General features: G+C 41.7%; 1 protein-coding gene across 1 annotated transcript in view; it reads left to right on the top strand.

The window, feature by feature from the left end:
- The first annotated feature begins 1,074 nt into the window (after positions 1-1,074).
- The window catches only part of rhpn2 (rhophilin, Rho GTPase binding protein 2), a 30,928-nt gene continuing 18,796 nt past the window's right edge, over positions 1,075-13,206 (top strand). Inside the window, exons 1-2 of the mRNA XM_072671478.1 lie at positions 1,075-1,292; positions 6,851-6,966. Coding sequence (XP_072527579.1) covers positions 1,221-1,292; positions 6,851-6,966 — 188 coding nt within the window. The 5' untranslated portion in view covers positions 1,075-1,220. The remainder of the gene's footprint in view (positions 1,293-6,850; positions 6,967-13,206) is intronic.

The raw sequence follows: 13,206 nt of genomic DNA, 5'->3' as shown, positions 1-13,206 counted from the left end.
TACTGATCAGCCACAACATTAAAACAACTCACCTAATCATCCTGTGCCACCAAAACAGCTCTGACCCACTGAGGCATGGACTTCTCCAGACCCTCACCTCTGATTTTGTCCTGTGGTATCTGGCACCAAGGTGTATCTGGAAATAAGCAGCAGATCCTGCTCCTACAAACTCATTAGTAAGCCTTGGACACTTACGACCCTGTCAAAGTGGCTATGATTCTTATGCTTGCCCATTTGTCTTGCTTCAAACACACCTCAACTTCAAGACCCTCACTCTCTGCCTAACGTGTCCCACTCAGGTGACAGGTAAAGGTGCACGTTTTTGTTCTCCGCATTTAACCCATCTGGTAGTGAACACACACTCACACACACATGTGTTAGTGGCAGTGAGTACACACACACACCCAGAGCGGTGGGCAGCCAACTCCAGCGCCCGGGGAGCAGAGAGGGTAAAGGGCCTTGCTCAAGGGCCCAACAGTGGCAGCTTGCCGAGCCCGAGAATCGAACCCACGACCCTGTTATCGATATCCCGGCGCTCTAACCTGAGCCACCACTGCCCCGTTACTAGATAATCAATGTAATCCGCTACACCTGTCAGTGGTTTTAATGTTATGGCTGATCGATACGTTTGTGTCATGCTACATGTGTCATGTACATGAAGAAATGTGAAGGCGACATACACTAACTAGTAGGACAGGTATTCCTACTCCTGAGTATGTTTTTATTATCCTGTTACTAAGAATAATTTTCATTCTCAGTAGTTGTTCCTCTCTCGATCTGCTACTGAAGACAGTCAGTCGGTGCACTTCCTCCTGCTGTTTGTTCTAAATATAACTCTGTTAAAACGCTGTGGGCTTTTATAAGACAGGTGAGGTGGGCAGGGCAGGTACACTCACTGTACCCACCCGGTTGCGTGCTCCTTTATCGTTTCCCACCCGTATTACGGCAGGCTCCGCCCTTACTGCGCTCTGATTGGCCAGAAGCGCCCCGCCGCCTACGCTTGGATTGGCTAGTAGTGATGAACGAGGCGGGGGTTGTCGGAATGCGGGTGGAGGAAAGTGGGAATAGAGATTGTTTGTGGCGGCTGACTGTCAGAGACTTCGCGTAGAGAGGGCTGAAGGTACCGGTCCGCTCACCTGTTGAATTACAGGGGAGACACCGCGATATTTATTTTTTTGCTTTCTGAAGATTTCTTACGCTGAGGTTGAGATTTCTCCGTCATGACCGAGGCAATAATCCCCAACGGACGCAGCCCGAGCGGCGGAGTGGCCGAGAACGGTTACTTCAAAAAGGTGAGAGAAGTTTCGCTGAGCCTCGGCGGGTCAGAAAGGCGAAGGATGCTAGTAGCTAACGCTAACGGCTAACGCTGCACTTTTTTTTTTTTTTTTTAAAACTATTTAAGGTCAAATTAACGTGTTTTCCAGTTTAGTTATCGCTAGCATAGCACAGAAATGCTGTAACGGGAGTTTTGTAACATTTAGCTAGCTAGCTAGCAAGCTAGCAGACTACGGGGTGCCTAACCTGGCGCTAGCTATAGCTAGTTATCGTTCAAACAGCTAGCTGGCTATAGCTAATATATTACTGAGGTAAAATCTAGTAGAAAAGTAGAAAATGAATACAATGCTAGCTATGCTACGTCTTTCTTCATTTCCTCTCAGTTCTGGTTTAGTATTTGACATTTCTAGGTTTGTGTTTAACGTCGGAGACATCACCTGAAGTAAGGGGCTGATGCTGCTTACACCATGTCCTTTACACCAAAACGATCAAATCAGCTTAAAAGGCTTAGCTAGATACAGTTCCTTGGCTGATCGATGCTGGGTGTGTTGATCAGTTCTGCGAGGAGCTCCGTGTCTTTTCCCCTCTACTCGAGCTGTTCAGCTGGTAGCTTTTACTTCTGGCTGAGTCGTTTTACTGTTAGGGGAGGAGGGTGGGTCGGTCCGGGCTTCTGTGCCAGCATGGAGGCAGTAAAGCTAAGCTTAAAAGAAGAAATCCGGACCCTTTTTTGGTTCCATGCTGCCTGGTTGTTCCTGAGGTGAAGATGTTTGGTGGAAGACATCTGGCAGGCAGGTGTGGGCGACTAGAGAGAAAGAGAAAGGGGCAGTTTGGTACCATCCAAGCATCATCTCAGAAGAGCCAGTCTAAGGTCATGACTCCTGTATGTAGACATCTGTGTCAGGTTCTAGTTGTCTCATCTTAATTAATATGACCGCGCCTACATGGATGATTAAATGCAATAAACTGAGCCAGCGTGTACTTAAACGTCCTGTGTGAGGCAATTTGGCTCGCCTGAGGAATCTGCCCAGCAGGGCGGGATGGTGTACCTGTATTTTTATTAGACAGCTGATACTCTTAACTTCTAAGGGGATTCAATTGTTTTATTGAATTTTCTAAAGACACTTAATAATTAGGTGTGTCCAGCTGGCACAGCCTGGAGTGAGGGAGTGAGGGAGGGAGGGAGGGAGTGTGTCTGAGGGTGTGTGTGACTAAAAGAGAGAGAGGGTGGGATAGATGGACATGCTGAGTTATGACTTATGCATTCTTAGGAGGGATTTATGCCCCCCTACACATTCCTTTGCAGTCTCTCCTGGAAGACCGACTTTCTTCACATGAAAGAATAGCGAGAATGAGGGAGAGAGGGAGGGAAAGGGATTGAGAAACATTATCAGAGGTGTTCCTGGGATTATACCGTGTGTATGTTCTTATGTATCTGTGTTTGAGAAAGAGATGAAGTGGTCATAAGTTATCTTGTTTTGGAAGTATCATGACACTCATTTGCTGTAATAACACTTCTGGCATCTGTGCGCGCCTACGTGTGTGAGGCTTGCGTTGACTGAAGAGTGTAATTATCTGAAACGTGTTGACTGTATGTTGCTTTAGCCGGTGGAACCTGTGCGGGCACATATTTGCGCAGGCATCCGTGTGTTTTTTTTAGTCTAATCGCATGTGTGTCTGAGCACTGAAAAGAGCCTTTGTCTCTGTGGAGCCTCGGTACTGCTTATGAACTGGAGCTGCCTGGGCTGTGTTGTCTGCCACTTCCTGGATGCGTTACAGTGAATGGTGGCCTAAAGTCCACTTGGATGATGAGATCCAGTTTTGGAAGATCTCACCTTCCCGTTTAAACTGACCATTCACATAAACACAGCCTGCTCAGTCTGTCTCAAATGTGTGATCAGTAGAAACTGTGTATGGAAACTGCCAGACCTATTGACTAGAGTGTGAAATATGCAGAATTAGTGTTGTAATGGCCTTGATTTTGATTTGGGGGGGTTTTTAAGGAAAAGAAAACACAGACGAGGAAATCCCAGAAGAATGTTTGAGTCTGATGGAAGTCGTCTGGCATTTCCTATTGACTTCTCTGCCCACTTGTCCTCTTAGTTATCTACACACTTGACAACACGTATGGCCTGAAGGGGTTATTTGAAGCAATGCCATACCGTGATCACGTTTGGTTCTCTATAGATGGTTTGTTCTTTAAAGAACCATTTGTAATCAGAATCAGAATGTGAAGAACCCACAAGAAACCTTTAATACAAAACACTTTTAGATACATACAGTAATATTAGACTGATATTGTAATTTGCTTTAATTTTAAAAGTTTTGTGATGTGTTTATAAAACTACACTTGCTAATACAATAAATACAATTATTTAAATTCAATACTAAGTGTTTTTTACTTAATATTGAATACTGTCATTTGGTAACTAACGTTACTACACCTGGTATTGTTATCCGTATCAAAATTGAGATTCTGGTATCGTGACAACCCCAGTTTCCAAGTAGATGATCATACAGTGGTAATGGATTTGAGGTAGTAGTTGTGGTCCAGTGAATCAGGAAAGTCCAGAATGGGCAGGCCAAATGGATGATCTAAGGGGTTCATTGTTTTGATAATGAGTTGGGTGGGGGGGTTGGTTTCAGTAGAAAGGGTGATGCCACTTTGGGTGATTGTTTTTGACTGCTAGATAATGCGGTGTGGCAAAAAAGGGGGTTTTGGACAGTAGATAATTCAGCATGGGCTGATTGCTTTGGACTGGTAGTGGAATAGTAAAGTTAGCAGATGTTTTTGAATGAATGGATACTGCAGAATGGGCAGATAATTTAGGACCAGTAGGGAATTGGGAGTAGGTGGATAATTTGGGGCCAGCAGATGAGGAATGGTGGAAATGGGTTTGGGATAGTATGTAATGCAGATTGAGGTGATTGGTTTGGACCAGTAGATACTGTGGAGTGGGAAAATAGTTTTGGTCCAGTTGATAAAACAGCATGTGCTGTTGTACTGGGCCAGTAGATAATGTTTAGTGAGAGGCAAAGCAATAGAGGATGGGACAAGAAGCTAGTGGATGGTTTGATTTGTAGTAAATGTTGTAGATTGGATATGATGGTGATGGTTTTGGACCTTTGCCTGTGAATCTGTGTCTGTGGCCAGAGAGACAGAATCGCCGATTCGGCATGTTCCCCTCGTCCTTCTTCCATTGACGTCGCATCTAGCCAAAGGCAGCGCACGGCCAAACCACATGCACTAATGCAGTGCAGATGCTTAGGCTTCTGCTGAGGCTGGGAAGAGATGCAGAGCTGTAAAATAACCCCGAAGTGTCTCTCAGTGTTCCAGACAGAGCAGTTAACCGAAATGATGATTAACATGAGAATTAGAACGAGAGTTGTAGAGCACCTTTTATTCTCTGGAAATGTAATTATGATATTTTAAAAACTGGTATCTGCTTTTAACTGAATTCATTATGGCTTAACATGTGTGTAGCCCAGCACCATCAATAGCAAAGCATTCATTTATAGCTAGTGCTTCAGTCTAATATAACCCAAAACTAAGAGCCAGAGAGAGAGAGAGAGAGAGAGAAGGAGAGAGAGTCTGTTTGCTGCTCTTGTTACCAGGACTCTGAGCAAGTGAGTGGGCTCTGTTATAAGGAGATATAAAGGGCTCTTTGGAAATGAAAGCAAGCAAATAGTGCGTATCGGGCATACAAGACATGCTGGGGCCTCCTTTTTTCTAGAAACCGAGGGAATGTGTGTGTCTGAGAGAAAAAAAGAGACATAGCTTTGTTTGGACCTTGTCATTGGCCTCTCGACACAGTTTCACTGAGCTGATAATTGCTTGCTGTAGAGTGTCCCACTGACTATGTGCTTTTGGAGACGGTCAGCAGTAACGCATGCTTGGTTTTGGTGTTCGAAGCATTGCATGAGTCATGAGTGTTCAGTACAGTGGGTCACCCTGGGCTCTAGGAACAAACCGTCTAGCATTTTGGAGAAATTAAAGGTCTGAAATCTTCTACTTTTGTACTTTTTAAACAGGTTACAGGCAATGTTCGGATGCAGGTCTTTTTCTTCTTCTGGGGATTTGCTCTTTTTTTACACTGAGAATTTGGTTTCGACTCTGGCCTGACTCACCTGGCTGTAATCATGAAATGGTTGTGAAGGCCGTCATTAGCTGGATCATATGGTTTGCTGAAGGACAGAAGGGTTGGGCACCACTGGTTAAAATCAGCATTACAGTAATTGTTCTTGGAGGCACTTTAAGATATCTCGAGTGACTGTCTTTTTGGTTTTGCATCTATGGACCTCTTGCCCCATACTGTTTAGAAACAGCTGTTAAAGACCAGAACCAGAATCACAAATTTACCCTCCGACAACCAAGCAGTGTATGTTAAAATGCAATGTTTTTTTCACATCAAATTTAGATAGCCCAATTCCACTTTCTTTTCCGACACTTTAAAAATTCTTTAAGATTCTTTCAAAATAAAGAAACTACTGGGCTCTGTTTAATTGAATTATGTCACTAATACAGATATAAACTCAGTTTATCATGCTCAAACTGCTTAAACACTCTACACAGCTGACAGCATGACTAGACACATTGTGAATGTGTACTATTTCAGGTTAGATTGAAATCATTTGTTGACGCCAACCCGTAACATACATGCATTTCTTTGTTTTTGGTAACGTGACCACACCTATCAACTGACAGTACAACATGTGAAACTCATGCTAGCTTCTTTGTTCTGTTTCTTAATTGCATAGCAGTGAAATAAAAAGTAGCTTCCCTAAAACACACCTCTTGTAGCAGGGTGATCTACCCAGTTGCCCTTGCCCTATAGAGATTTAGTTTTTTGACAGGAATGTTTGCTTAGATAAGAACTGTGAGTTCTTTTCTAGAAAGATACCATCTTGTCTCCAGAAGCAGTGATGAAGGCAACATTTCAGGATTTATTTAGGTGTGTCTGGAAGAAGACGTACATGATGTAATTAAAACTGGGAATGTCTATTTCTGTGAACTCTCATTCTCTGTGCCTTAATGTAACAAGGCACACCTTAGTGACATAGCACACACCCTGAGTCAGAAACTGATCTAGATGGAAGTGCGTAGGTAAAACAGGTGCAGGCAAAATGTTTTAACATGAACTGTTTAGCCGTTACACACTGCACAGGTTGTTTTGTGTTTTTAATATCAGCACATTAACTGCTTGAGTAATCCTTACTGCTGTCCTCTAAGACGAGTAAAGAAAGTTCAGATGTTCAAATATTTTTTTTTTTTTATTCCTTTCAACTTTCTTTGTCACGTTCTGTCAAGGTCTGAGGGAAGCCTGAGCTAGTTGGGACAGTGTTTGTGACAGGTGTGTGACTGAAATGACTGAAATAATTTGTTATACCTGACAAGTGTCTCTTGAGAGCTTTTTCTATCGAATGGCCAATGTATACAAACTGTGCATTTCAGGACTTTTGAACAGTACTTTGAAGCAAACTAAGAATATCAAGTAATATGTTGAGGAAAAAACAAACAAACAAAACCCAAAACAAACTTGTCTTTTTCTCTCACTTACCCTCCCTTCTTTCCTCTCAGGGCTGTAACCCGCTTGCCCAGACCGGCCGCAGTAAGCTCCAAAATCAGAGAGTGACCCTCAATCAACAGATCATCAAGCAGATGAGGATGAGAGCCGGGGCAGAGAACCTTCTCAAGTATGTACATACACAAACACACATGCACATAATCACTCATGTGGGCTGACCTGTAAGTGTTTTTTTGGGCAGATTTGGATACAGATTATTAGTAGACAAAGAGGCCAATAACCGATCTACTGGGTTGATATGTATTGGACATAAATTTAAAGTTTGCAGTGTGGAAATTTCTAAAACAAAACAAACAGAACATAATGTTTAACACAACAATGTATAATAATTCAGCTTCAACCAGTTCCTAGCACTGTAGGCAGGACTGTTAGAGGCTAGTGAAGCTTTGATTGACTTTTTAAGACATCATTCTTATTTCAACAAATTCAGTAAGGTTGTTGGCGGGGCATAGAACCAGCACTGAGCATATCTGAGCAAGTAAACAGGTTATAATTCTGATAAAAATGACTTATAAGTACACACATGCATAAATACACTTTTACACTCTTAATAAATTCATAAAACTCATTCAGTTGAAAATAAATTGAGGTCATCAGACACTTATTGGCACTTCCTTCTCTCACATCTAATAGCACATGCCCTTTGATAAGTTTCGATCATAAAAACTGCTCTGGGAGTTTGTAAGTTATTATTGGCTAAACCTCTCCCTGTTCTGGAGGAATTTGCTTTTTCTGTTTACATTGAACAGTTTCGGCCCTGTCAATCAGCTGTCGGTGAGCTCTACGTCACCTGACTTTAAATCAGCACGTGTATGTGAAAGACTGCAGAAGAGTTAAGAGACATGAGATAGTTAATCTTGTGTCTCCATCTAGAAGATTGGTGTATGCGATGTTCATTGTGGCCGATTCAGTGTTGAAGACAGATCTGTAACAGTGTGTCTTTGTTTAGGCCAGTGATGATGTAGGAAAAGAATGGTATGGTTATGTGTGTATCTCTCGCTCTGTGTCAGGACTCATACCTCTGTGACTCACCTGGGTTCACCAAAACCATGAAGAGTGTTACATCACTAATGTTTGTGTTCTTTTCCCTCTGGACCAGCTGCCCAGATAAACTTTAGCTAAGCCCAACTCGGGCTTGCCAACACCTCACTTTGATTTTAGTTGTTTATTTTGGAGAGTTTATACGTAATGAAACAAGTGACTTTACTGGTTAGAATGCAGAAAAGGGGTGTTTTGTTTAAACAAAGCCACAAGAGGCTTTGTACACTATCAGTGATTGGGTAAAAAGTAAAATGTCATTTTGCAAAGCCCAGCATGGAGTCTAGCTGTTATCCTACTGCATCACCACTGACCTCAAGCTCTCTGTGCTAGTCAACACACACAGTCATGTCATGCCTGTGTTAATTTTTGGCTCTTTCCTTATTGCAGTTCAGTCACTTTTGTGAGCGTCACATGTCAGGACTCTTCCGTTGTATCATAACAAAGTAATTAAATATAATTATTGAATGTAAGCCTGTCAGTTTTATGATTTTCTAATACAGAAATTCAGAAAAGCCATGGGTGATGCAGTTTAACATTATTTAGATCTTTTTGAGCTAAAAACCTCAAACAAAAATTTAGAGTGGGTAATTGTTACTAGGTAATTATTACTATTAACTGTCACGTAATGAAAGCAGCATATTTCTGATATCAGCTGACTAAACTTACTTTTTAGTTGTTTTTAGCTATTTGCAGAGCAGTGGTTCTAAAATGGTTGTAGTTACCTTTTATTGTCCTTATACAGATAAGCTCTACAGTACAATGAAATTCTTCTCTAGTCAGGGTATGAGCACAGGGTTTTGCTTAAGAGCCATACAGTGTCAATATGGCAGGTTTGGGTATTGAACCCACAAGCCTGTGAACAATAACGCCAGATAAAGACAATATCCGAACTTCCAATGAAATCAATTGACTGATCACATTTTATCAGCACACAGCACTTAGCAGGTTAGTGAGTGGATTTATTTTAGTTATATTAGTTCAGTGTTACAGTGAGGTCTTCAGGTTTCTCTGTGTACTGCTGACTCTTCTATTGATGTAGCTCATAACTTTTCAGCTCTGGTCTGAACCCAGCTGCTGTGCAACTTGCACCTTCGTGCTGATCTAGGACCAGTCTTGACTTGGCATAATCGTAGTTGAAGCTTTAATGTCTGAATGGGGAGACTGTTTTCAGGTCAGTGATCTCAGGCCTTGAGGCCATTGAGTTTCATTAGTGGTCTGGAAACCCTACAAACCCAGATTACTGCAGCAGGAGATGCCATAAATTTGGCCTCCCGTTGTTTGTGTGTGTGTGTGAGCCTGTTTCTAGCACCGAAACACACATTTTTTCTCCAAGACCACACACTCTTTGGACTTATCAGTTGCTATAGCGATGCTTCGTATGTTCACTGTCTCCACGGTGATGACAGACACACCTGCTGGGTTAGTCTTTATACTGAATAGTTAGATCCGCTGCTCTGACGTCAGTGTGGCTTCCAACTTGACATGAAGTTAGAACTTCTCTTCTTTTCTCTTCTCTTTGTTTTGAAGTTGGGGAAATTTAGGCTAATGAGAATACAATCTGTTGAATTTCTCTTTTATGAAGTACGGTTTGGCCTTCATTTGCTGTGGGCTGCCGCACTGAAACTCAAGGTAGCAGAAAGAGAGAGAGTGTTATTTAATGAACTGCATTCCCCATTACAGACTTAGTGTGTGCTTGTGTGTGTGTGTAAAAGCTTCAAAGCATATTTCCCAGAATGGAGCTGCTGTCTTTTCATTACTGGATTAATGGATTTACATTTGTAATTTGAGGGAGGTCAGTATGAGATGTATGTATGTGTGTGTTTGTGTTTAGTCTCCGATAGATTGGAGAAATAGTCTAAGAAAGCCTCATTAAAACACAGATTGTGTAACCTTTACCTACCTTAATTTTTCCATATTGCCTTTGGCATCCAGACACACACAGACGCACATCATCCATGCCACTATATTTCCTCATATTCAAATCAGACCAGGCAGCTTTGGCAGGTGCGGCACTAGCGAGTGTTGTGATGGCCAGTGGTCCTGGGAATATCCAAGCCTGTTTTGAAAGTTAATGCAGTGTGTACACAGGCATGGTCTCATCTACCTTTTAGTGCCCTGCCTAAGGGTCTAAATTTTGACCTACAGTGTGAACATACCTGCACCCTGCTGGATTGTTGGAGGTGCTATGAGTGAATTCTTAACAAGGGCCCAGTTTCCCACAGGCGTCCTGGTGGTAAGATTATCTAAACCAGTAGAGAGAGTTCTCATTGTTGTGATTGCTCGACCACTTAAACAAAGTTTGGGTCAGTCAGTCTGGTCTTGCTAACAACTAATGAAAGTAATTAGTCACAGATTAGCCTTACTCAAATTACATTGTGCTAATTGGTGACTACTAGCTTCCGTTCATTCTTAGCAGCATTAGCATGAATGGTCCAACTGCTCCTGTTTGGCCTAAGATTCTTTTGAGAAACTCTGTGTACGAATCTGCAATGTAGGTCTTAAAAATTCTGATAGTAATCCTGGAGTGAATGACCTTCTGTAATTGGCTAAAACCAATTCCCTTAGTAGTCTTTTACCTCTTCTTTGTTTAGAAAACTGAATTAGACTGAACATTGCAGTAATATGTTATGTTACATACCTCTGGTAAGACTAATCCGGCTCAAGCAGTGCCTTATAGTAGCCACATTCATAAATGTATACATGTTTGTGAGGGTAGTAGATAGTAAGACTGAATGAAGACAAACTAAACAAAAAAAAGGTAAAAGGAGGAGGAATGTTTCTTAGTGCGAAGAATGAAACACTCACAAGAATATTGTTGCTGTGGGGATGGGCCCCAGGCAAGCTGAGGGCTTCTCCTCAGAGGCTCTAACCTTAAGGGCTATAAGGCGTGAAGGACAAGGAACTCATTTATGTACGTGCACACTTGCGTACATGCACACACATCAAAGGAGGGAGTTGCAAGTGGTTTATGGGAGAAGTGACACCTAGGGCAATGCTTTAGTTTAGCACTCACCCTTTAACACAACAGGTCTGCAGGTCAAACTTGTTACAGATTGTGTGTTAAGTTTGTGCCTCAGAAGTGCAGACGTGCCTAGAAATGTGTGCGTGCTGTGAAAAGAGTTTTTTCCATTTGAATTTCATTTCAAATGCTGGCATTACATCTTAAACCAAAACCTATTAATGCACACTTTCCTATCTCTGAGCTAGAGGTGGGCAATATCTAAGAATATTTAAGGATATCAACAGTATTAGGGAACATTGATTAACTGCACATTTTATTACCAACAGTGTAGTACAGCAGTTTTTAGGAATCTGTCGCTACCGATGCATTTTGTCTGTCATGATATAGTTTTACCTGATTGTCCACCCCCACTCTGAGGTGAAGCACAAATGGATCAGGCAACAAGACAATGATCCAATGCACACAAGCAAAGCTACTGCAATGTAGTTATAAAATAAGAATTTTGAACTTTTGCCTAGTAAAGGTTGAGCTAAATCATATTGAAATGCAGGACCTACATTATGCACATACAAATAAAACAAATCCAGACAATCCAACAAACACAGACAATTCTACTCATATATAGTTGAAGAGTACATAAACCTACAATAGAAGCCGAGTAGATAAGCACTATGACTAAGAAATAGTATCGAATGTGTCAGTCATGTCTGACCCTCAGTATAAAATGTGAATTAGTGTCTTTTTTTTCCATATATGGCTTTTTTTCTTCTCCAAAAGTTGATGTTATGAAGATACAAAGTTTTTGCCCCACAGGGATGCTATGTAGATGATGAATGCACACCCCTAGGTGATGTTTGGTCTCTGTTGATGCTTTTGAAACTAGTCAATAAAAGGGTTTGTGATTGCTTTTCAAACTGTGAAATTTGATACAGGGTTAACACTACTCCATCAACCACAGTTAATGCTTTTTCTCTCGCTCTTTCTTTGTGTGTTCTCTCTGTGTCAGATGTCATGGGCATGTCCACATTCTTCTTATACCGTTGGTGTCAGCTGTGATGTTTTTTTTTGTTCACAGTAAAACTATTTTGGCATGTCTGTTTTAGTTTTTCCATATACCTGACCCACAATCCACGTTCAGATCAATATTTGTCAGCAAGACGACGAACTCTCAGGTTCTCAACAGCGACAAGCGGCTTATCTAGAGTAAACAAGCCATGAGAAGCTAAAACAGAAGGTGGGGGCTGACTGAGAAAAGCTGATGAATACCCTTATTGTCTTGTTTACATAGAAACGGTGGGACATCCGTTGAGATAATAGACTGACTCACAGGCCTTTGCTGGGCAGCTGGCCTGCTAATGGCTGGTGTCGATGTTTTTGAGTTGACCATAATATTTGATATGTAGTGCACCTGCTTGGTCAGCCAGTTTGCTTCTCCGTGTCAGCTGAACAGTAGGCCTAAAAGGAGGTTTCGTCATTTTGTAGTTTGCCATTAGTATCTGACCTTGTAAAATAATTGAAAATGCAGGGTTATTCAGGGGCATTCATTTTTCCTATAAAGAAACATTTTCACAGGCTTTGTACTCCATCACTTTTGCTGTGCCATCATTCTGTCATTCTGTGGTGAGTTTAACTCCAATTCCACCTCTTCCACTCTCTGAAACAAGATGAATTGGCGTCAGGCATCGTTAGGACAGTTCAGACACTGTCAAAAGTTTGATTGAGTTTCTGGCTAATCAGCACATAAAATCAGTGACATCAGTTTACCGGAAAAGTCCGGAAGTAATTTACTACTCAGCACACATGCTGATGCTAGCACCTCAGCACAGCAGCTGAGTTACTAGGTCATACTGGGACACTAAATGCCTTTGTGGGATGGTCTCTTCAAATGTAGCTTCTGACCTTATGTTATACAGAATATTGTAGAGACATCACTGTGTTTTAAGGGAAGTGGGCTCTTCTGAGGAAATAAAAGATTTGGATGTTTATTTGTTTTTTAAGCAGCATAGTTCTGTCAGGTACTACATATCACAGGGTCTGAGAGTAGCATATGCATGATTTTGTGTGTGTGTGTGTGTGTGTGTGTGTGTGTGTGTGTGTGTGTGTGTGTGTGTGTGTGTGTAACAGGTGCTTGATTGAAATGGCTGAGCTGTTTTTTTTTTTTTCCTCTGGAGAATTTGTCACACAGTTGACACACAAGTGTGAGTTTGTCTCCCCTGTCAAATGGTCAAACGCATAAAAATGTAGGCTAGTGTTACACACAAGTGCTCAGTGACACTACACACCACTCTCCTTGTGGAAAACTCTTCCATCTTCATATCTTGTAAATAATCTATTGACATCTTTTGT

This window comes from Salminus brasiliensis, chromosome 25, assembly GCF_030463535.1.
Source record: "Salminus brasiliensis chromosome 25, fSalBra1.hap2, whole genome shotgun sequence".
Classification (NCBI taxonomy): Eukaryota; Metazoa; Chordata; class Actinopteri; order Characiformes; family Bryconidae; genus Salminus; species Salminus brasiliensis.
The sequence above is the reverse complement of the archived record's forward strand: the minus strand, read 5'-3'. Positions and strand labels throughout refer to the sequence as shown.